Genomic DNA, 22,252 nt, shown 5'->3' with positions numbered 1-22,252 from the left:
TTGTAACAATAATGCAGATGTTACAACTTACCACACTATTACTTTAACTTATATTAAACAAGTTGGGGCAACGACATCAGCAGAGAGAGGTTCACTGGTTGCTTTTGTATATGCGGTTAATGCCATTGGCAACACAATTCCTCCACTGTTTGTGTTCCCACACATACATTATGCAGACCACTGTGTCAGAGATGGACCAGTAGGAAGTACTGGTAGTGGAAATAAATCAGGATGGGTGCAAGAAACAGATTTCCTCATCTTTCTGAAGCACTTTGCAAACCACACCAAGGTAAGCCAGGATAAAAAGTAATGGAATTGCGATGCTGGTGAACAACTACATTTTTTCAGCTTCATTGTTATGTTCAAAATTGGTGCAAGAGTTGTAGGTTATAATGCCCACTGAGCCAATGAGGCCAAACTCAAGGAAGACCAACCAAAATTAATGAAATATTCAGTTATAGAAAATTCCATAACTTGTCTTTTTTGGGGGGTTAGAATATGTTCAAAAGCTGGATTTCTGCATTCTGTCACACACACACAGCTACATAAATGGCTCTAAGTGCATTCATGTGTTGAATAAACAAAGATTACATGTTAATATTTTGTTAGTACCCTTATTTCATTGTGTTACATTTCACCCCAGGATATGTTACAACTAACCCAGACTATGGGGTTAATTGTAACATTTCACTCTTTGTGTTTGAGGCCATACCATGCAATGGGTAATTGTGCTGCAGAGAAAATAGCTGCACTATTTAATAGCAGAGACATGTAAATACTTTGCATTACATTTTGAATCCACTACCTTAAAAGAGCTCCAATTTACAGACAGAAATGTCAAAAATGTTACAACTATCCCCGGTCTCCCCTACTTACAGTGAGCGGTTTCAATTTGGGGTTTTACTGTTTTCTAACAAAAATGATCTAATTGCTCCATCACTGCTCTGTCAGTTCATTTATACATGCATTTAGAAGATATTTTCGCTCAAAGCTTAACATTTGAAATATTTACTGTCATTTGTATTCTTAACGTTTTCATGTCCTGTGACTGAAGATGCAGTCAGGTGAAAGAGCACGGATATAAAATCCTCACAGTCTTCATTTCAACAAACTAAAAAAAAGCAACTGCAGACATTACAAACACGTGACCTTACCACTTACCGTGGATCAAAATGACTCACGCCAGAGTGAAGCTGCCACCCTCAAGAAAAAGAAGAACTTCGTTTCACAACTCTCCAACCAATGAGAAGGCAGAGAGCATCTTATTGTTACACGGTTAAGGGAAGATTTCGGGTTTAGATTCAGCTTGATTAGTTTCGGTCTCTAACTTCAGCTCTGTGATCATGAGGAAGTCAAACATGTGGAGTCTTGAAGTGATGACTGTGATCAGGAAAACACTCCTATTTAAATATTTTCGATTTTTGTAAATCAAATGAAACCTTTGGACTGTTGTTCTGATAAAACTGGAATTCTTTAAAAACATTGCCCTGGTGTTTTTGACTATTTTATGATACTTCGTGATTGTCAAACAGGATCAGGAGAAGGAGATCGTTTTTGGTTTAATAAAGAAGAAAGTTTAATAATGTAAAAATGGAACCAGAGCTTTAAATTAAACTGTTTAAACTATGAGAGTTTAAGGAAGCTGCTCTGCTGCAAAGGAGAAAAAAACACAATCACGCGTGACGTACAGTAGCAGTGACGCCCACAGATTTAAAGCCCTCCCTGTGCTTTGTTGCATTGTGTTTGTGCAGAAGTGTGTTTGGTGTGCACAGCGAGAGTTTTAAAGTTGTAGTTTTTAGTGTTTAATAAACTCGATCTGATCGGACTTTTTCGACTCTTCAGGCGCTACAGTTCAGTTTGCCTGTTACAGCCTCCCCGTCATGATACATCAACTCATCAATCTGATAATCGCGGTCCTTCCGTCTGTGCACTTTTTTCTTCTGTCTGCAGGTACAACCGGACGCGAAGACGGTAAGAAGCGAATCAGCACAGTTCTCAAATGATGTTTACATACATGAATAACAACAGCTGACCGTCAACACTCATTTATTACAGACAGCTGTGTTTGTTTTAAAGTCTTTCAAACTTTAGCGATGTGATGTTTTGTTGAGACATTTTCAAACCAATTAAACTCTGGATAAAAAAATATGCGTCACAAATCGTTGCGGTCCTCTCCTCGTGTCGCCTCGGCTCTTTGACATCACCTGATCTGCTCTCGTGAATAAAAGGACTTTTCATTTTGTGGCTTCCAAGAGGAAATGATTAACGGAGGAGTCAGTCTGTAAGACGCTCTGTAGTTCGTGTTTTGATGCGTAGAGTTCACACTGAGCAGCGTGACAGAGTCCGACTGAACCCACAGCAGTGAGCCGGACTTTGGTTCAGACCAGCAAAGAGACGTTTAATAAAAACAAAACACATTTTGCCTCAGAACTAAACTTTGAAGTGACGTCACAGCTGCATGTGTAACGTTTTTGTTACGGCCCAAACTGCTGTATAAACCTCCAAAAGTTGATCTTATAAACAATACATTTGCATAATGACTGAAACCAGCCCACTCAGGGAACAAAGGGCTGGGAGGTCAGTTCCTTAATCATAATTATGCAAATTCTCATGACCATTGATCAACAACCACTGACCAAAGACCACTGATCAATGGCCATGAGTCCCATTCACAGAGAGTTGGGGAATGGCTGCAATCACAGCATTGTAAGATGGTGACAGATGTACCCTTAGGCCCCCTCCTCGATTCAGAGATGGTCGTTCCCTTTTCATGTAAATGGCCTCCTTGACTCTGCGCTCAAACCAGCGTTCCTCCCTGTCCAGGATGTTACATCCTCATCATTGAAAGAGAGTCCACTGACCTGTAGGTGTGAATAGACTGCAGAGTCCTGACCTGACGAGGTGGCTCTTCTGTGTTGTGCCATCCGCTTCGCCAGAGGTTGTTTGGTTTCCCTGATGTATAAATCCTGGCAATTTTGGAGATTTACTTTCTTGGATGATTGAGAATGCATCAAGATGCTGTGTATAAAATCAGTGTAATTCCACGACAGTAGGTGCCGCTGAATGGAAGCTGTAAGTGCGCACTTCAATCAATCCTGAGTGTTTTAGAGTCCACTGTGGCTGTGCAGAGGCAAGTGTTACCGAAAAGTAGTCCCAAAACGTATGGTTGTACCACATGGTCACACCTTTTCCAATTCTTTATTAAACAAGATCAGAAAAATGAAAGTTTAAAATCTTTATTTAAATTATTTGAAAAAAATTTACAAAAGTAAAATGATTTCTATATTTATCAACAGTGATTGGAAATGACTGAAAAATTTATTAGGCTGTGTTTTGAGTTTTGTTCAAAAAAGAATGACTTCATATATGGAAAAATGTATATCACATATGCAGGACATCTTAAACTAGTTTTTTAATTAAGCAGCAAGGCAGAACAAAATCAGGGCTCTATCAAGACACGAGGACTAAACCCCAATTCAACCAGACCCAGAACTGATCCGGAATTAAAACAGGACTACAACAGTTCAAAATCAGGACTACTTTAGGCCACCAATTCCCACCGATTTACTCAGAACCAGAATCAAAACAAAATCATCATAGACCTGCACTATTATTGTATAGTTTTTATAATGTGCTATAAGCATGTGTGCACTTTTATAGAGCTGTTTCCAGTTTCGTTATACCATGTATAATGACAATAAAGGCTTTCAATTCAACTACACTTATTTTTTTAATTCTACCAAAGAACAGTATTTAGACTCTGAATAGTTTATATAATTATTTAGTCTTGTTGTGCAAACAACCCTGCATAACTTAATAAATATAAAACTTGAAAAATAACAAACCTAGAAAGTTACACTAGGTACGAGATACATGTTCTGATGAGTTTTGGCAAACAACCATTTGACTAACATGTGTCTCACCTGCTCTTGTTCCATCTCTGTTCCTCTCTCTCCCTTATAACTTAGAGTATATGTACTCCTAAATTTGAAGAAAGTGATAAAAAATAGACCGCTCTGTCTCTCTTTATTCTGACAGTTAACTAATTCAAAAGATATTTCAATATTTATTTATCTAAAACAAAAACGTTTACTCTAAATTGATGTTTAACAGTAAAAAAAAAAAAAGGTTCTTATGTTTTCTCCCTAAAGTATATGTAAATATTTGGTTTCAACTGTTAATATATTCTCAATATTCTCAAATAAATGTGTCTTCTAACTAACATGATGTAAACATGTCAGAGTAGCTGAAATGGCATGTGTGTGCTCACTGTGTTCTATATGATCTACATGTTGTATTTAGCTCTTTTTTTTTGTTTTTTTAAAAAGAATAAAAAATATGATTCGTTCCAGGAGTCGTCACGGTGGTTGTCTCAGAAGGAAGTGATGCCATCTTACCCTGCTCCCTGAGCACCAATCAGAACCTGGAACAGAAGCTCTTTGATTGGAAGAAAGATGACCAGAAGGAGGTTTTCCTGTACGCTGCTCGTGACGAGTACAATAATGGACGTCCAGGTCAAGACGAGCAGTTCAGAGGGCGGGTCTCACATTTCCCACAAGAGCTGCAGTTTGGTAACGCCGCCATCATCATCAGAAACACCAGGCTGGCTGACAGTGGCGTCTACACCTGTGATTTTCCACATCTGCAGCCGGAAGGGAAAACTTTCAGAATAAAGCTTGATGTTGGTGAGTCTTTTATTTTGGAGAACATCCTGGAAAAAATGGTGAAGACCATTTTTCTACCTGAACCAGGTGGTTTAAAAAAATAATTTTAAATGTTTTACCTTGCAGAGCTTACCCTGAAAGATCGATCAGGTGAAATCGCAGGTGAGTGATGATGTCATTGAAGTGTCTGTAATCTGTGTGAGCTGCTCCCAGTTTGGGTTTAGGAAACAAACAGATCATCTCAAACTGTCCTTTGTGATAAACCTCAGTTGGGCTGGATCCTGAACCTGGTTTGTTATGCTGCTGTGGACAGTATTATCTGGATGAGAGTCAATTACTTCACATGAATGATAAACATAGACACTGGTGATTTTAAAGATCAGCACTTCCTCCTTTCTTTGCCACCGTGCTGCGTTCACAGGTGCTGCTCCAAAGCCCGACATCAGGATACTTAATACCACCGAGGACGGATTGCAGCTGAAGTGTGAGGTCAGAGGTGCTTCTCCAAAGCCTAAAGTAGAGTGGAGGGACAGCGATGGGAACATCCTTCCTGCTGAGGAGCCACAGGTGTCACGCACAGGAGAGCGCTATGACATCACCCTCCTCACCACGGTGACCAGGACAACAACTGAGCATTTCCACTGTGTAGCCACACAGGAGGAGCTCAGCCATAAAACTGATGCACAGATCTACCTGCATTATCGTAAGTTTTTTTTCTGTTGTTTTATAATAACTGTAATTATCAGATCTTTTTATTCTTTAATAGATTTCTTGGCACAGTTTAAAAGGTTTAGTTGTGTATTTGTTGCATCCAGCGAGGCTGCATCAACCTTTTATTTAATGTTTCAGAGAAACAGACAGAGGTGAAGTCCTGCAGTCCTGGAGTCGGTTCGCTGATAGGTTGGATGTGTTCTGGAGGAATTTCAACTTTACTTCTTTATTTTCTTATAATTAAAGTCAAATATCGCATCAGCAGAGGTAAGTGTAAATAATAAAAACACTTATTTGAACATGTCAGACGTAGACATCCATGTAACAGATGCTTAGACCAATGTTGTGTTCAAATTGTTGACATTTGATTCAGATATCGTCTGGTTTTACAGCTGATACTTTGGATTTATAGATTTATTTATCATTTAAAAAGGATGAAAAAACTGCAGTTACTAATAAACATTTTGATTTCAACAAAATTTACAGCCACCGTGTCTCAGTTTTCTTCTATGAAGCATGTTTAGCTATAAATGTGTCTTATTTTATTTTATCAGATTTATCTGCTGTTTTCGTTTTTCTCTGTGATCACCGAAATTAAAGTTAGTTTAAATTTAATATCGTAAACTGACTGTATGTAATATATATATTTTTTTCTTCTGTAGTTTTTCGGAGGAAACCGAGACGCACAGAGACGTCTGAGGGTCCTGAGAACGGTGACACAGAGCTGACACTCAAATCAGAACCTGTTTAGCATCACAGCTGTTACACAGATGTGTGCACAAAGGTACATTTCAGTTACGTTTGGATCTCAGGTCAACATAATCGACTCATCTGTAGTCTCAGTTGTTTTGTGAGCTCACTGTGGGCTGTGAAACGTCAGCTGTTAAATCCACTCTGAGTGAGAAGTAAGCTGACAAAACCAGAAAAAAGCTTTAATGAAAGTGCAGCGAGTTACGAGGACACCTGAGGTGGTGTTCAGGCCGAGCAGAGTCCTGCTGTGTGATCCTAAACTGTGTTTTTATTCAGAGATATTAGAAGCTGTGACAGTTATGATGTTTGTACTGTTAAAAGTGATGAGGACATATTTCAGAGCCCAGCTGCAGTCCAGATGTTGCTTCTTTTATACTGTGTATTTTATTATTGTGTAAAGCAGGTTGTGATGCTGGTTTTAATAATGGTTAATGTTACTTTTAGCTGATGGTGATCAGAACAAACCAAAGCTTCCTGAAAACCTTTGGGACTCTGTTGTAACCTGAACATGAACTTGATGAGATTAATTTATTTTATGTTATTATTAGCACTGTTGCTTTTTTGTATTTGGACTTTAAGACAAAGTATTTTTTAATATAAAAAAGGATGAATGAGGTGCTGTTGACATTGTGTTCATAAAACTGTCTTTTATAGCTATTGTGTCTGTATGGATATTTATAACTGCAACATTATGTGGTCTTTAAAGCAGGTGCTGTTTTTGATGTACAGAAAAGAGATGCTGTTCTTATGTATTAAACTATATGATCAACCAAACCTCACAGATCCTCTCACTGCACTTTCAGAGAGGCGGATTATATATAATGTGTAGAACTGAATAAATAAATTGGTGAATAATAATGTGAAACAAATTTTGTGTCAGAGTTTTTAAATAAAACAATTCTTCTTGCTGCTATAATTGATCATCTTAAAATCTCTGGTTCCCCCGGAGCTTCACATATTATAGGTCCTACTTTCATTGAATGCATCGTTGTCATCAGGTTGTATACAGTCTGTCTTCAAGCATGCTGTTGTACAACCTATTATGAAAAACAACATTGACCCTAATGCTCACTAACTACAGGCCGATCTCCAAACTCCCTTTTATATCCAAAATATTGGAAAAGGTAGTTCTAAGACAACTTCAGACCTGAGAGTGAAAACACAGGTGTGTATAGAAGCCTATTGTATTATTAAAAATTATCTGGCAAGTCTGCCTCTCCTTCTGTGTATTGTTCATATCTCCAGTTTGTGTGTAAATGTTTCTGCTGAGCCACTAATAATATGATTGTGGCCATTTAACAAGAGGATTTCTGTCTGATTCTTAATTGTATCTGGATTAATTTGAGTTTTGGAAAAGTGTTGATGCACTTGATGTTGTCATTCTGTTTTTAAATGCTTTGCCTCAGTTTGATCATCAGCTCTTCAAAGAAGTGTCACATGACTGCTAATTTAAACACAGCAGAAGTGACCCACTCTCAGCACCTCGTCCCAGCAGACATGAAGCTGTCCAAGCTTTTTCCACGGGAGAGAAGGAAAAGGAGAGAAAACACATTAAAGAGGAGAGAGCCGGAAGCTGCGTGTAAGAAATGTCAGATTTTTTATGTTCTTAAATTCACTCTGAAAATGCTAGAGAAAAATCAAACATGCGCATGCGTGGTGTGCGCCGCCAGGTAAATAAATAGCGCCACACCGCTCGTCTCATTCAGGGTGTGTGTGTGTGTGTGTGTGTGTGTGTGTGTGTGTGTGTGTGTGTGTGTGTGTGTGTGGAGAAATTTCATCCCTTGTGATCTGTATTTATCTGCCTCTCCCACTCAGATTTTTATCGCTTTATTTGAAACTGTCCACAGCGCAAACATCAGAAATAAATAAACCAAAAAGAAATAAAACTGACATTGCAAAGGAAATAAATGTCTCACTAATATAAATGGAAGATTGGCAGGGTGAACTTTGAATGCACATAAAAACTACCATTTCACTTCACTTCAACAAAACTGATGAAAGCGACGACCGACCGAGTGCGGCCGAAGCGCAAGTGCAGAGGGAGGGGCTTAAGTGTCAGTGCGCAGAGACAGCGGAGGAGGCCCAACTGCTGCGCCACAGTAGGCGCCACTGAAAGTGTGCAGGTCAATCAGTCCTGAGTGTTTTAAAGTCCGCTGTGTCTGTGCAGAGGCAAGGCTACCAAAAATTAGTCCCAGAACTTATGGATCTAACTGTATGCAGTAGTTGTATCACATGGTCAAACCTTCCCCACTTCTTTATTAAACAAAATCAGAAAAATACAATTTAAAATCTTTATTTTTATCATTTGAAAAGAATTTACAAATGATTTCTATATTTATGGACAGTAATAATTAAGCTTTGTGGTGCTGAGCGAGAAAAAGTTGAGTTTGTGGAGGTATGTAACAACGACAGGAGAGGTCTCAGTGTCTCACTCCAACAACTTTATTAACTGACAGAACTTCACATATAGTCAGCGCCAAAATCTCCACCCCCACACTTCCCTTCAACTTGTGTGTGAGTGGAGCCACCTGGTGGTCCGCCACAAGTTTAGAGTTTAATGTGTTTATTTGGAAAACTTTAAAAAGTGCGATACAAATATTATAAAATCAGCATCAAACTGCTTCATAAAATCATGAAAAACACAAAAATATCCATCATTTTGACAGCAGCTTGATTCTTAAATGCATCATGATGAGTTTTAACAGCACAAACTTCATCACTGTGAAAGGCACAGCTGCTGATGACTCTGAATAAAAACAGATTTCAACCTGAGAAATTAACAAACAGATGTGAACAAACTTCTAAAAGCTTTCACACTGACGTACAGTCAGTTTCCCTGAATGAAGAATCTCTGCTGCACTGATGTTTACAACCATCTGACATCTACAAGAGTAGAACCAGTTTGTGCAGGATCACCAGCACCTGCAGTCAGCACCTTCATAACCACCACTTTAACACACAGCAGCCATTATTACCACATTTCATAAGCTGCCTTTGTGTTCAAAGTTGGCTTTCTGCTAATTTTTAAGGCATTATGTGGTGAATCTGCTCCTTGTGGTTCGAGTCCCTGAGATTTTGGATTGAAACAGAGTTGATATGATCAATATGATCTCACTGACTCCACAGACAGCAGTGAGAAACATGGAGACACAACGAGACAGAAAACAATAAAAGGAATGAAAATAAGAAATATTAAAAAAGTAATGTTGACCTCAGAGATATGAATCCATTTCCCTGAAATATACAGACACACTACAGCTGTGATGTTAAACAGTTTGTGAGTGAAGCGTCACCGTTACAAGCTTCCTTAGAAGGATCGTCTCTCTGGTTTCTCTGAGAAGCTGCAAAAGCAGAAAACGTGAGAACATGAAGGATGAGATTATAACATCATGTCTCTGCTTTACTCACAGATGGAGAGAAGCAGCAGTTTGTGGTAACTGTGGTACAAAAACATGTAGTCAGACTAAAATTATGATTTAATGCTCAGAACCTTGAATATTAACTGATAAAGTTTGGTGGCATTATGTGAAGATGAACAGCTCCATGTTGACATGAACGTGCCTGAAACTATCAGAATAATCCTGCTGTGCACACTCTGACTTAGTGTGTACACCAGGATTATTAATTATTAATAATTATGAGTTTTTATTTTCCTGTTTAAAGCAAAGGATTCAAACATAAAATGTCAGGAATGTGAACTCGACACTGATCAAATCATCTGTTATATGGCTGTCTAACCTTACAGGTATATGAAATAAATCATAAATAATAAATCCATTATTCTGACTCACCTTTCTTGTGTTTTCTGATGCACTTTGCAGCTACAGATGGAGCCAGAGTTGCAGCGACAGTCAGAACTCCAGAAAACCACAAACCTATGAGCACACCGACTCCACAGCAGGACTTCACCTCAGACGTTTTCTCTGAAACACATGAAAGTTCATGCAGGACTGTAGCAGGACGCCACACACAGCACACTGGATACACACAAACATTAAACACAGTCTAAACAACGACACAATAAGATCTTACCACAGTAACGCACGTCGATCTGATCACGGGTCACATGGCCCATCTCCTCCTGCGTGGCTACGCAGTGGAAGAGGCTGCTGTTTGTCCTGGTCACCGTGGTGAGGAGGGTGATGTCATAGCGCTCTCCTGTGCGTGACACCTGTGGCTCCTCAGCAGGAAGGATGTTCCCATCGCTGTCCCTCCACTCTACTTTAGGCTTTGGAGAAGCACCTCTGACCTCACACTTCAGCAGCGCCTCGTCCTCGCTGATGTTCAGGATCCCAACAAACGGCTTCGGAGCTGCACCTGTGAACACAGCATGAAGCTGCAGTTACAGCACAAATGTGCTGTCATGCTCTCATGTCCTTCTCTTTCCTGATGGAGATGTCGACACATCGTGTGTGAGAGCAGAGAAATAACAACCTTTACTACATGTTACAGCAGAGTTTGGGAGGACTTTCATTTATCAGCACAAACAGGAAACGTCCTGAGTCCAGCTTCACAGAAGTAAAAATGATGTCATCATTATTGAGCTTTCAGACAGGTTGATTTGTTAGACTGTGACCCAGAGTGTGACCTTACAGACTGATCAGAGAAATCTGAAGGCTTGACTGAGAACATCACTGATTTCTACATCTGCGCTCTGTGTGCTACGACTCTGTGCCCCAGAGGGAACGTACCATTACTCACACATTTGGACACCAGCACAGGTTTGATCCCAGTCCACACAGCAGCCTCTACAAACTGCACATGTAGAGCTCAGTGACATCAGAGTCAGGCTCAGCACCGACTCCTCTGATGTACAGGGTGGGCCATTTATATGGATACTCCGTAACAACATGGGAATGGTTGGTGATATTAAAGTCCTGTTTGTGGCACATTAGTATATGTGAGGGGGCAAACTCCTCAAGATGGGCGGTGACCACGGTGGCCATTTGGAAGTCGGCCATCTTGGGTACAACTTTTGTTTTTTCAATAGGAAGAGGGCCATGTGACACATCACACTTATTGGTAATGTCACAAGAAAAACAATGGTGTGCTTGGTTTCAACGTAACTTTATAACAGGTTACAGATGCACACATCAGTGACATCATCACTCACCTGGGATTTCTCCTGATCGATCTTTCAAGGTGAGTTCTGAAAGGCAAAAATTAAACATGTGTTTTTTCACACAGCATCATGAACTCATGATGGAGCTGATGTTTCTGCATCACCTTTGTGAGCATCTCTTGGTTCAGGTAACAAACTGATGAGGTGACAGCTTCCAGCAGAGTTATTAAAGGGTTTGTTTTCACGATGCTTTCTACTCACCAACAACAAGTTTAATGCAGAACCTTTGTTCTGGCTGCAGATGTGGAAAATCACAGGTGTAGTCTCCACTGTCAGCCACCGTGGTGTTTCTGATGATGATGGAGGCGTTACCAAACTGCAGCTCTTGTGGGAAATGTGAGACCCGTCCTCTGAAGTGCTCGTCTTGACCTGGACGTCCATTATTGTAATGAAGGCCTCCATCATACATGAACACCTCCTGTTTATTTGGTGCTTTTTTCCTCCAATCAAAGAGCGTCTGTTCAAGGTCCTGATTGGTGCTGAGGGAGCAGGGTAAGATGACATCACTTTCTTCTGAGACAACCACTGTGACTCCTGGACCTGAAGAATGAAGCATGTTTGATTCAGTATGTTGAAATATGCAGTTCATAGTTTGACTGTAGCTCAGACTCAGTGTGTTCAGATATTTTACTTCACTTGTCTGTAGCTCAGGTCACTGATAAGTCCAACATACAATCTACTGTGATAGGATCAGCTCTATCGTCTTGACGCCTGCTCAGTCATCCAGGTAAGCAGATGGCAAAAGGTGGATTCTGTTCATCTGTAAGCAGCGTTTTCAGTGGGAGAACTGAACTGAAACTGAAAGCGCGTGAACAGGTGATCAGAATCAACCTTTTGGGATAAACTTTTGCCATCTGGTTGCTTCTGATAGAATACAGGTTTAAGGCATGTCCTCATTGCTTTAATACTTCTAAATAGAAGCTGTGCTGTGGGCAGAACTTTGTGCCATTAGAAACTGAATTTAAATAAGTTCAATTCAAATTACAAAGTTCTGCCCATCTATCATACTATGTTTCATGTAAATGTATAAAACAACTTACTGTGAAATAACATTTTTCCTCACATTAACATTTATGTGTACCATCATTAATCCTCATAATCTTATCAATAATACTGATGTCTGTCAAAACACATTCCTGGAGACGTTACAGTCATTACAGCTTCTCTGCACTGCTTTAACACACTGTTAGAAACAGAAACCCCACTTTGTCAGTCACAGCACTATTTTAGTGTTAATTATAATCAATAAAAAAAATTAGATTTGAGGCGACACAGAGGGGTGTAGGGGGTGAGGAGGTAGAGAGTGCTTTGCTTTAAATTTTGGGGGGTTTCCATCAAAGAGGAGCTTCAATGATCAGAGAAGCTGCTGCTATTGTAAAAAAAAAAAAAAAAAAAGACCCAGCAGAGACTTTATTTCCTCAGGATACTGAAGAAGGTTCACCTGCTGCTGGAGCAGCTTCTGTCCAACAACTATCACTGAACTCCATCCTTATTCTATTGTATTCTACTGATCCGTGTTTATCAGTCTAAACTAAACGCTGCTGACTGTACCAGAAAGCAACAGAATATTTCAAATGAGCTCCAAAAACTGCAGACAGAAGTTTTCTTTAAGTACTTTTACTCCAAGTACTGTAAGACCACCCAGATGTACTTAAAGTGAGCGATAAAAGGATCCAATTCCTGCATTCCTCATTTCTGCAGAAATTTAGAATATTTTCGCTCAGAGCTTTAAATATTTACTGTCATTAGTTTTCTTACACTTTTCATTTCCTATAACTGCAGATACAGTCAGGAGACAGATGCACAAAATCCTCACAGACTTCATTTCAGCAAACTGAAAAAAGCAACGGCAGACGGATCGGCCAAGAGCGGCGAGCTGCTCCGAGCGAAGACGAGAGGAGAGATACAGAGCGCGAGCTGACCGGGCTTTATATACGGCGAAAAAGCTCCCGACCGACAGAAATGTTCCCGACCGACGACGGACCGCCTCTTTCCCCGACCGACGACGGCCCGCCCCTTTCCACGCCCGACGACGGCCCACGGCCCGCCCCTTCCACGACCAACGATCTCCCCGACCGACCAGCTCCATGTAGTGTTCCCAACTTAGCGACTTTGTCGCTATATTTAGCCAGTTTTCAGACCCCTTTAGCGACTTTTTTTTTCTAAAAAGCGACTAGCGACAAATCTGGCGACTTTTTCTGGTGTTATTGGAGACTTATTTATGACGACTTTTTGACATGAAAGCGCGGATCGCTTTTACTCTCAACAAGCAGCGGTGCTGCCGTGGGCACCTCGCCCGTTCCAAAGCGCTCACGGGCGGAGGATAGTCCTCCCCCCGCTGCTATCAGGGCAGGAGATGTTCACGCCTGTGCGTCTGAACTGCAAATGAATCGCGCATGAGCGAAGCCGCTGCTCCGCACTGACTGTGACGCAGTCAGTTCTTCTTTTACTCTTATGCTGTTTTGTGGATCACGAGGTTTAAAACTACGAAAGGCGGAAGAGGAAGTAGTTCCTTCCAATGTAGACAATCCAAATGATAAACTACAAATTTGCCGTAAATTACTAAAACATCTATATTTTAATATGAGAATCGATTCTAGAACATAAATTACTGGTATCAGAGGACTCGATATTTCAGTATTGATTAGCACAGCACTACAGTTCCTCTTTTTACCACACCCAACTCTGCTGCCGCCTAACTTCCCCTAAAACTCCTAAGTTTCATACACATACGAGTCATTTTTCTTTCATGTTATTACTCTTGATTCATATACATTCATCATGTCAACATCATGATTTATTGTTAGTTAGTTAGATTATTGTTAGTTCAAACTATAATCTATACATATGATTCTGTTGTATAACGCCCATAACATTTACTCTTCATACGTACCCCCCCCCCTCGTTCTACTCATGCTGAATAGGCCGGGGGCTCTCACACTCACAGTCTCACAATTTATCGACAGCTGAGAGGAAGAAGTTGGATAAACTCATCAGGAAGGCCAGCTCTGTTCTGGGACGCACCCTGGACCCAGTGCAGGTGGTGGGAGACAGAAGGACTCCTGCCAAAATAGCATCTCTGATGGACAGAGTCTCCCACCCCATGCATGTAGATGTTGCTGCTTCAGTGACAGACTGCTGCATCCTCACAGACTTCATTTCAACAAACTGAAAGAAGCAACGGCAGACCGACCGACTGCGGTCTACAGCGGGGAGCCAGTGTTGCCAACTCCTCAGTAAGGAAAATCGCTATTGGCTGTCCTAAAAGTCGCTAGAAGTCGCTAAATGACGTCATCGCCTAATTTGCATAATTGGTCATGGTAATATAATTGTAACCTACGTTGTTGGAGAGAGAAATAACATCGTGGAAGAGACATAAAGTGAGTAAAAAATGTCCTAAATGCGTTTAGAGTTTATTTAGAACTACAAATTAAATTTCTTTGAGCAATTATTGTTTTTTTTTAATGTCACAATTCCAACCCTGCTCCTTTACCCGGGCTTGGACCGGCAAAAATGACCCGAAATAGGCACTCTGGTGGAGTTACTTTGTGTGTGTGTTTATAAGTAGTTTTAAACCTCGTGATCCACAAAACAGCATAAGAGTAAAAGAAGAACTGACTGCGTCACAGTCAGTGCGGAGCAGCGGCTTCGCTCATGCGCAATTCATTTGCAGTTCAGACGCACAGGCGTGAACATCTCCTGCCCTGATAGCAGCGGGGGGAGGACTATCCTCCGCCCGTGAGCGCTTTGGAACGGGCGAGGTGCCCACGGCAGCACCGCTGCTTGTTGAGAGTAAAAGCGATCCGCGCTTTCATGTCAAAAAGTCGTCATAAATAAGTCTCCAATAACACCAGAAAAAGTCGCCAGATTTGTCGCTAGTCGCTTTTTAGAAAAAAAAGTCGCTAAAGGGGTCTGAAAACTGGCTAAATATAGCGACAAAGTCGCTAAGTTGGGAACACTACATGGAGCTGGTCGGTCGGGGAGATCGTTGGTCGTGGAAGGGGCGGGCCGTGGGCCGTCGTCGGGCGTGGAAAGGGGCGGGCCGTCGTCGGTCGGGGAAAGAGGCGGTCCGTCGTCGGTCGGGAACATTTCTGTCGGTCGGGAGCTTTTTCGCCGTATATAAAGCCCGGTCAGCTCGCGCTCTGTATCTCTCCTCTCGTCTTCGCTCGGAGCAGCTCGCCGCTCTTGGCCGATCCGTCTGCCGTTGCTTTTTTCAGTTTGCTGAAATGAAGTCTGTGAGGATTTTGTGCATCTGTCTCCTGACTGTATCTGCAGTTATAGGAAATGAAAAGTGTAAGAAAACTAATGACAGTAAATATTTAAAGCTCTGAGCGAAAATATTCTAAATTTCTGCAGAAATGAGGAATGCAGGAATTGGATCCTTTTATCGCTCACTTTAAGTACATCTGGGTGGTCTTACAGTACTTGGAGTAAAAGTACTTAAAGAAAACTTCTGTCTGCAGTTTTTGGAGCTCATTTGAAATATTCTGTTGCTTTCTGGTACAGTCAGCAGCGTTTAGTTTAGACTGATAAACACGGATCAGTAGAATACAATAGAATAAGGATGGAGTTCAGTGATAGTTGTTGGACAGAAGCTGCTCCAGCAGCAGGTGAACCTTCTTCAGTATCCTGAGGAAATAAAGTCTCTGCTGGGTCTTTTTTTTTTTTTTTTTTTACAATAGCAGCAGCTTCTCTGATCATTGAAGCTCCTCTTTGATGGAAACCCCCCAAAATTTAATGCAAAGCACTCTCTACCTCCTCACCCCCTACACCCCTCTGTGTCGCCTCAAATCTAATTTTTTTTATTGATTATAATTAACACTAAAATAGTGCTGTGACTGACAAAGTGGGGTTTCTGTTTCTAACAGTGTGTTAAAGCAGTGCAGAGAAGCTGTAATGACTGTAACGTCTCCAGGAATGTGTTTTGACAGACATCAGTATTATTGATAAGATTATGAGGATTAATGATGGTACACATAAATGTTAATGTGAGGAAAAATGTTATTTCACAGTAAGTTGTTTTATACATTTACATGAAACATAGTATGATAGATGGGCAGAACTTTGTAATTTGAATTGAACTTATTTAAATTCAGTTTCTAATGGCACAAAGTTCTGCCCACAGCACAGCTTCTATTTAGAAGTATTAAAGCAATGAGGACATGCCTTAAACCTGTATTCTATCAGAAGCAACCAGATGGCAAAAGTTTATCCCAAAAGGTTGATTCTGATCACCTGTTCACGCGCTTTCAGTTTCAGTTCAGTTCTCCCACTGAAAACGCTGCTTACAGATGAACAGAATCCACCTTTTGCCATCTGCTTACCTGGATGACTGAGCAGGCGTCAAGACGATAGAGCTGATCCTATCACAGTAGATTGTATGTTGGACTTATCAGTGACCTGAGCTACAGACAAGTGAAGTAAAATATCTGAACACACTGAGTCTGAGCTACAGTCAAACTATGAACTGCATATTTCAACATACTGAATCAAACATGCTTCATTCTTCAGGTCCAGGAGTCACAGTGGTTGTCTCAGAAGAAAGTGATGTCATCTTACCCTGCTCCCTCAGCACCAATCAGGACCTTGAACAGAAGCTCTTTGATTGGAGGAAAAAAGCACCAAATAAACAGGAGGTGTTCATGTATGATGGAGGCCTTCATTACAATAATGGACGTCCAGGTCAAGACGAGCACTTCAGAGGACGGGTCTCACTATTCCCACAAGAGCTGCAGTTTGGTAACGCCTCCATCATCATCAGAAACACCACGGTGGCTGACAGTGGAGACTACACCTGTGATTTTCCACATCTGCAGCCAGAACAAAGGTTCTGCATTAAACTTGTTGTTGGTGAGTAGAAAGCATTGTGAAAACAAACCCTTTAATAACTCTGCTGGAAGCTGTCACCTCATCAGTTTGTTACCTGAACCAAGAGATGCTCACAAAGGTGATGCAGAAACATCAGCTCCATCATGAGTTCATGATGCTGTGTGAAAAAACACATGTTTAATTTTTGCCTTTCAGAACTCACCTTGAAAGATCGATCAGGAGAAATCCCAGGTGAGTGATGATGTCACTGATGTGTGCATCTGTAACCTGTTATAAAGTTACGTTGAAACCAAGCACACCATTGTTTTTCTTGTGACATTACCAATAAGTGTGATGTGTCACATGGCCCTCTTCCTATTGAAAAAACAAAAGTTGTACCCAAGATGGCCGACTTCCAAATGGCCACCGTGGTCACCGCCCATCTTGAGGAGTTTGCCCCCTCACATATACTAATGTGCCACAAACAGGACTTTAATATCACCAACCATTCCCATGTTATTACGGAGTATCCATAGAAATGGCCCACCCTGCACATCAGAGGAGTCGGTGCTGAGCCTGACTCTGATGTCACTGAGCTCTACATGTGCAGTTTGTAGAGGCTGCTGTGTGGACTGGGATCAAACCTGTGCTGGTGTCCAAATGTGTGAGTAATGGTACGTTCCCTCTGGGGCACAGAGTCGTAGCACACAGAATGCAGATGTAGAAATCAGTGATGTTCTCAGTCAAGCCTTCAGATTTCTCTGATCAGTCTGTAAGGTCACACTCTGGGTCACAGTCTAACAAATCAACCTGTCTGAAAGCTCAATAATGATGACATCATTTTTACTTCTGTGAAGCTGGACTCAGGACGTTTCCTGTTTGTGCTGATAAATGAAAGTCCTCCCAAACTCTGCTGTAACATCAGAATCAGAATCAGAATCAGAATCAGAATACTTTATTGATCCCTGGGGGAAATTATTTTTTCTTACAGTGCTCCATTTTAAACCAACATTAAGACAAGACAGACAATACGCTAACTAAGAATAGTACAATATATACATATATATACATACATACATACATAAGTCACTTATAAATAAATATTTGGAAAAGAAACATGTGTAGTTGTAGCAGCAAACAGTGTGTTAAGTGGATGCGTTGTACAGGGAGATGGCCACAGGCAGGAATGATTTCCTGTGTCGTTCAGTGGTGCTTTTCGGTAATCTCAGTCTCTCACTGAACGAGCTCCTGTGACTGACCAACATGTCATGGAGTGGGTGGGAGGTGTTATCCAACATTGTCTTTATCTTGGACAGCATCCGCCTCTCCGACACCACCTTGAGGGAGTCCAGCTCCATCCCCACAACATTGCTGGCCTTACGGATCAGTTTATTAAGTCTGTTGGCATCTGCGACCCTCAGCCTGCTCCCCCAGCATGCAACAGCATAGAGGATCGCACTGGCCACAACAGACTCATAGAAAATCCTCAGCATTTTCTGGCAGATGTTGAAGGACCTCAGTCGCCTCAAAAAATAGAGACGACTCTGGCCCTTCCTGTAAAGTGCTGTGGTGTTTTTAGCCCAGTCCAGTTTATTGTCAATGTGTACTCCAAGGTATTTATAGTCCTCCACAATGTCAACACTGACCCCCTGGATTGAAACAGGGGTCAAGTGTTTCCTGGTCTTCCTGAAGTCCACGATCAGTTCCTTGGTCTTTGCCACGTTGAGCTGCAGATGATTCTGCTCACACCACGTGACAAAGGAGTCGACCACAGCCCGGTACTCTGTCTCATCATCCCTGCTGATGCATCCAACCACCGCAGAGTCATCAGAAAACTTCTGAAGATGGCAGGTCTCTGTGCAGTGGCTGAAGTCTGTGGTGTAGAGGGTGAAGAGGAAGGGGGAGAGGACAGTCCCCTGTGGTGCCCCTGTGTTGCTAATCACCTTGTCAGACACACACTGTGGGAGACGTACATATTGTGGTCTTCCTGTCAGGTAATCAACAATCCAGGACACCAGAGAAGCATCCACCTGCATCGCTGCTAACTTATCACCCAGGAGGGTCGGCCTGATGGTGTTGAAAGCACTGGAAAAGTCAAAAAACATGACCCTCACAGTGCTCGCCGGCTGGTCCAGATGGGTGTAGACACGATTGAGCAGGTAGATGATGGCGTCCTCTGTTCCGAGACGAGGCTGATAAGCGAACTGAAGGGGATCCAGATGTGGTCTTACTATGGGTCGCAGCTGGTCCAGGATGAGCCTTTCCAGGGTCTTCATGATGTGGGAGGTCAATGCCACGGGCCTGTAATCCTGGGGGCCACTGGGACGTGGCGTCTTTGGTACAGGGACGAGGCATGATGTCTTCCACATCACCGGGACCCTCTGCAGACTCAGACTCAGCATAAACAGTTTATGAAAGACTCCACACAGCTGGGGGGCACAGGCCTTGAGGACAAGGGGACTCACTCCGTCTGGTCCAGCAGACTTGCCTGAGTGAAGTCTCCTCATTTGCATCTCAACCTGGTATTGAGTGAAGGTGATGGGTGGGGGAGGGGTGTCAGGACTCTCACAGGAGGCAACATGTGAAGAGAGAGGCTGGCACAGTGGTGTGGCTCTGGATTCCAGGCTGACTGCAGGTGAGGTTGTGGGGGTGGGAGCAGACACTGTGGTGTCGAATCTATTGAAAAACAGATTCAACTCGTCGGCTCTATTCTCACCTCCCTCAGCTCCCCTGCTGTTGGTTGGCCTGAATCCAGTGATGGTCTTCATGCCCCTCCACACCTCTCTCATGCTGTTCTGCTGGAGTTTCCACTCCAGCTTCCTCCTGTAATTGTCCTTAGCCTCTCTGATCTTGTCCTTTAGTAACACCTGGACCTTCCTCACCTCCTCTTTGTTGCCCCCTCTGAAAGCCCTCTTCTTGTTGTTGAGGAGGGCTTTGATGTCCTTAGTCACCCACGGCTTGTTATTTGGGTAACAATGAACATGTAGTAAAGGTTGTTATTTCTCTGCTCTCACACACGATGTGTTGACATCTCCATCAGGAAAGAGAAGGACATGAGAGCATGACAGCACATTTGTGCTGTAACTGCAGCTTCATGCTGTGTTCACAGGTGCAGCTCCGAAGCCGTTTGTTGGGATCCTGAACATCAGCGAGGACGAGGCGCTGCTGAAGTGTGAGGTCAGAGGTGCTTCTCCAAAGCCTAAAGTAGAGTGGAGGGACAGCGATGGGAACATCCTTCCTGCTGAGGAGCCACAGGTGTCACGCACAGGAGAGCGCTATGACATCACCCTCCTCACCACGGTGACCAGGACAAACAGCAGCCTCTTCCACTGCGTAGCCACGCAGGAGGAGATGGGCCATGTGACCCGTGATCAGATCGACGTGCGTTACTGTGGTAAGATCTTATTGTGTCGTTGTTTAGACTGTGTTTAATGTTTGTGTGTATCCAGTGTGCTGTGTGTGGCGTCCTGCTACAGTCCTGCATGAACTTTCATGTGTTTCAGAGAAAACGTCTGAGGTGAAGTCCTGCTGTGGAGTCGGTGTGCTCATAGGTTTGTGGTTTTCTGGAGTTCTGACTGTCGCTGCAACTCTGGCTCTATCTGTAGCTGCAAAGTGCATCAGAAAACACAAGAAAGGTGAGTCAGAATAATGGATTTATTATTTATGATTTATTTCATATACCTGTAAGGTTAGACAGCCATATAACAGATGATTTGATCAGTGTCGAGTTCACATTCCTGACATTTTATGTTTGAATCCTTTGCTTTAAACAGGAAAATAAAAACTCATAATTATTAATAATTAATAATCCTGGTGTACACACTAAGTCAGAGTGTGCACAGCAGGATTATTCTGATAGTTTCAGGCACGTTCATGTCAACATGGAGCTGTTCATCTTCACATAATGCCACCAAACTTTATCAGTTAATATTCAAGGTTCTGAGCATTAAATCATCATTTTATTCTGACTACATGTTTTTGTACCACAGTTACCACAAACTGCTGCTTCTCTCCATCTGTGAGTAAAGCAGAGACATGATGTTATAATCTCATCCTTCATGTTCTCACTTTTTCTGCTTTTGCAGCTTCTCAGAGAAACCAGAGAGACGATCCTTCTAAGGAAGCTTGTAACGGTGACGCTTCACTCACAAACTGTTTAACGTCACAGCTGTAGTGTGTTTGTGTGGCTTTTTTAATATTTTGTTTTTTCATCAGTTTTATTATTATTATTTTTTTTTTAAATCCGTCTCGTTGTGTCTCCATGTTTCACACTGCAGTCTGTGATGAGTCAAGGAGATCATATTGATTATGTCAACTGTAAGTGTTTCATTCCAAAACCTGCTGCAGGTGCTGGTGATCCTGCAGAAACTGGTTCTACTTTTTAGATGTCAGATGGTAAAAAGCTGCTTTGACTTCTTCAAATATCACTCAGCTTCACGTTGTTGTCAGAACAAACCAAAGTTTCCTGCAAACCTTTGACTGTATTTAAACTTGATGAGATTGACTTTTTCTTTTGTCTTCCTGTCGAGTCGACTTATTGGAGGAACGTCTGTCTGTATTGGAGGTGTTCACATCTGTTTTTAACATTTCTCAGGTTGAAATCTGTTTTTATTCAGAGTCATCAGCAGCTGTGCCTTTCACAGTGATGACGTTTGTGCTGTTAAAACTGGTATTGATGTATTTAAGAATCAAGCTGCTTTCAAAATTATGGATATTTGTGTATTTTATGATTTTATTAAGCATTTTGACACAGATTTTATAAAATTTGCATCACACTTTTTAAAGTATTCGAAATAAACACTTTTAACTTTAAACTCTGGCATCTTTTTCTGGCTCAGCACCGGGAAGCTTTATTATCACCGTCCATAAATATAGAAATCATTTTACATTCGTAAATTAATTTCTAATAAAAAAATAAAGATTTTAAATGTCTTTTTTTTTTAAAATCTTGTTTAATAAAGAAGTGGAAAGTAGTCGTCTCATATGGAAAAACCATGTGAAACATCTACAGCATACAGTTAGGTCCAAGAGTTCTGGGACTACTTTTTTGGTAACCTTGCCTCCATTGTTGGACCTGTCAGCAGCTTTTGACAAGGTCGACCACGACGTCCTGTTATCATGGCTAGAATTTCATGCTGGCCTAAAAGGATCTGCCCTCCAGTGGTTTCAGTCCTATTTGTCAGGAAGGTCTTTTCAC

General features: G+C 41.7%; 3 protein-coding genes across 5 annotated transcripts; 2 read left to right on the top strand and 1 right to left on the bottom strand.

Moving 5' to 3' along the window:
- The first annotated feature begins 1,412 nt into the window (after positions 1-1,412).
- On the top strand, positions 1,413-7,379 carry LOC146670639 (butyrophilin-like protein 10). The gene is made up of 6 exons (XM_085407642.1): positions 1,413-1,971; positions 4,353-4,685; positions 4,791-4,826; positions 5,086-5,367; positions 5,514-5,642; positions 6,038-7,379. The coding sequence occupies exons 1-6, from the start codon at positions 1,881-1,883 to the stop codon at positions 6,124-6,126; spliced, it is 960 nt and encodes a 319-aa protein (XP_085263768.1). The 5' UTR covers positions 1,413-1,880; the 3' UTR covers positions 6,127-7,379.
- A 1,091-nt stretch (positions 7,380-8,470) lies between these two features.
- LOC146670638 (V-set and immunoglobulin domain-containing protein 1-like) lies at positions 8,471-13,418 on the bottom strand. 2 transcript variants are annotated; one of them, XM_085407638.1, is made up of 6 exons: positions 13,006-13,418; positions 11,449-11,787; positions 11,239-11,274; positions 10,158-10,442; positions 9,917-10,048; positions 8,471-9,466 (listed from the first exon to the last, which is right to left on the bottom strand). In XM_085407638.1, the coding sequence occupies exons 1-6, from the start codon at positions 13,334-13,336 to the stop codon at positions 9,378-9,380; spliced, it is 1,212 nt and encodes a 403-aa protein (XP_085263764.1). In that variant the 5' UTR covers positions 13,337-13,418; the 3' UTR covers positions 8,471-9,377. The 2 variants fall into 2 exon arrangements, with proteins under 2 accessions (XP_085263764.1, XP_085263765.1); XM_085407639.1 differs by lacking the exon at positions 11,239-11,274 and having other exon boundaries at positions 13,006-13,416.
- Positions 13,419-13,579: 161 nt separating this feature from the next.
- On the top strand, positions 13,580-21,848 carry LOC146670637 (V-set and immunoglobulin domain-containing protein 1-like). Of its 2 annotated transcripts, XM_085407640.1 has the most exons (6): positions 13,580-15,540; positions 16,759-17,097; positions 17,272-17,307; positions 20,165-20,449; positions 20,559-20,690; positions 21,141-21,848. In XM_085407640.1, exons 1-6 carry the CDS (start codon positions 15,210-15,212, stop codon positions 21,227-21,229), a joined length of 1,212 nt encoding a protein of 403 aa, XP_085263766.1. In that variant the 5' UTR covers positions 13,580-15,209; the 3' UTR covers positions 21,230-21,848. The 2 variants fall into 2 exon arrangements, with proteins under 2 accessions (XP_085263766.1, XP_085263767.1); XM_085407641.1 differs by lacking the exon at positions 17,272-17,307.
- The last annotated feature ends 404 nt before the right edge of the window (positions 21,849-22,252 follow it).

This window comes from Rhamphochromis longiceps, linkage group LG5 (genome assembly GCF_057381845.1).
Source record: "Rhamphochromis longiceps isolate RC_006_pf linkage group LG5, R_longiceps_female_GT1.1, whole genome shotgun sequence".
Taxonomy (NCBI): domain Eukaryota; kingdom Metazoa; phylum Chordata; class Actinopteri; order Cichliformes; family Cichlidae; genus Rhamphochromis; species Rhamphochromis longiceps.
Note: the sequence above shows the minus strand (reverse complement) of the source record. Positions and strands in the feature narration are given on the sequence as shown.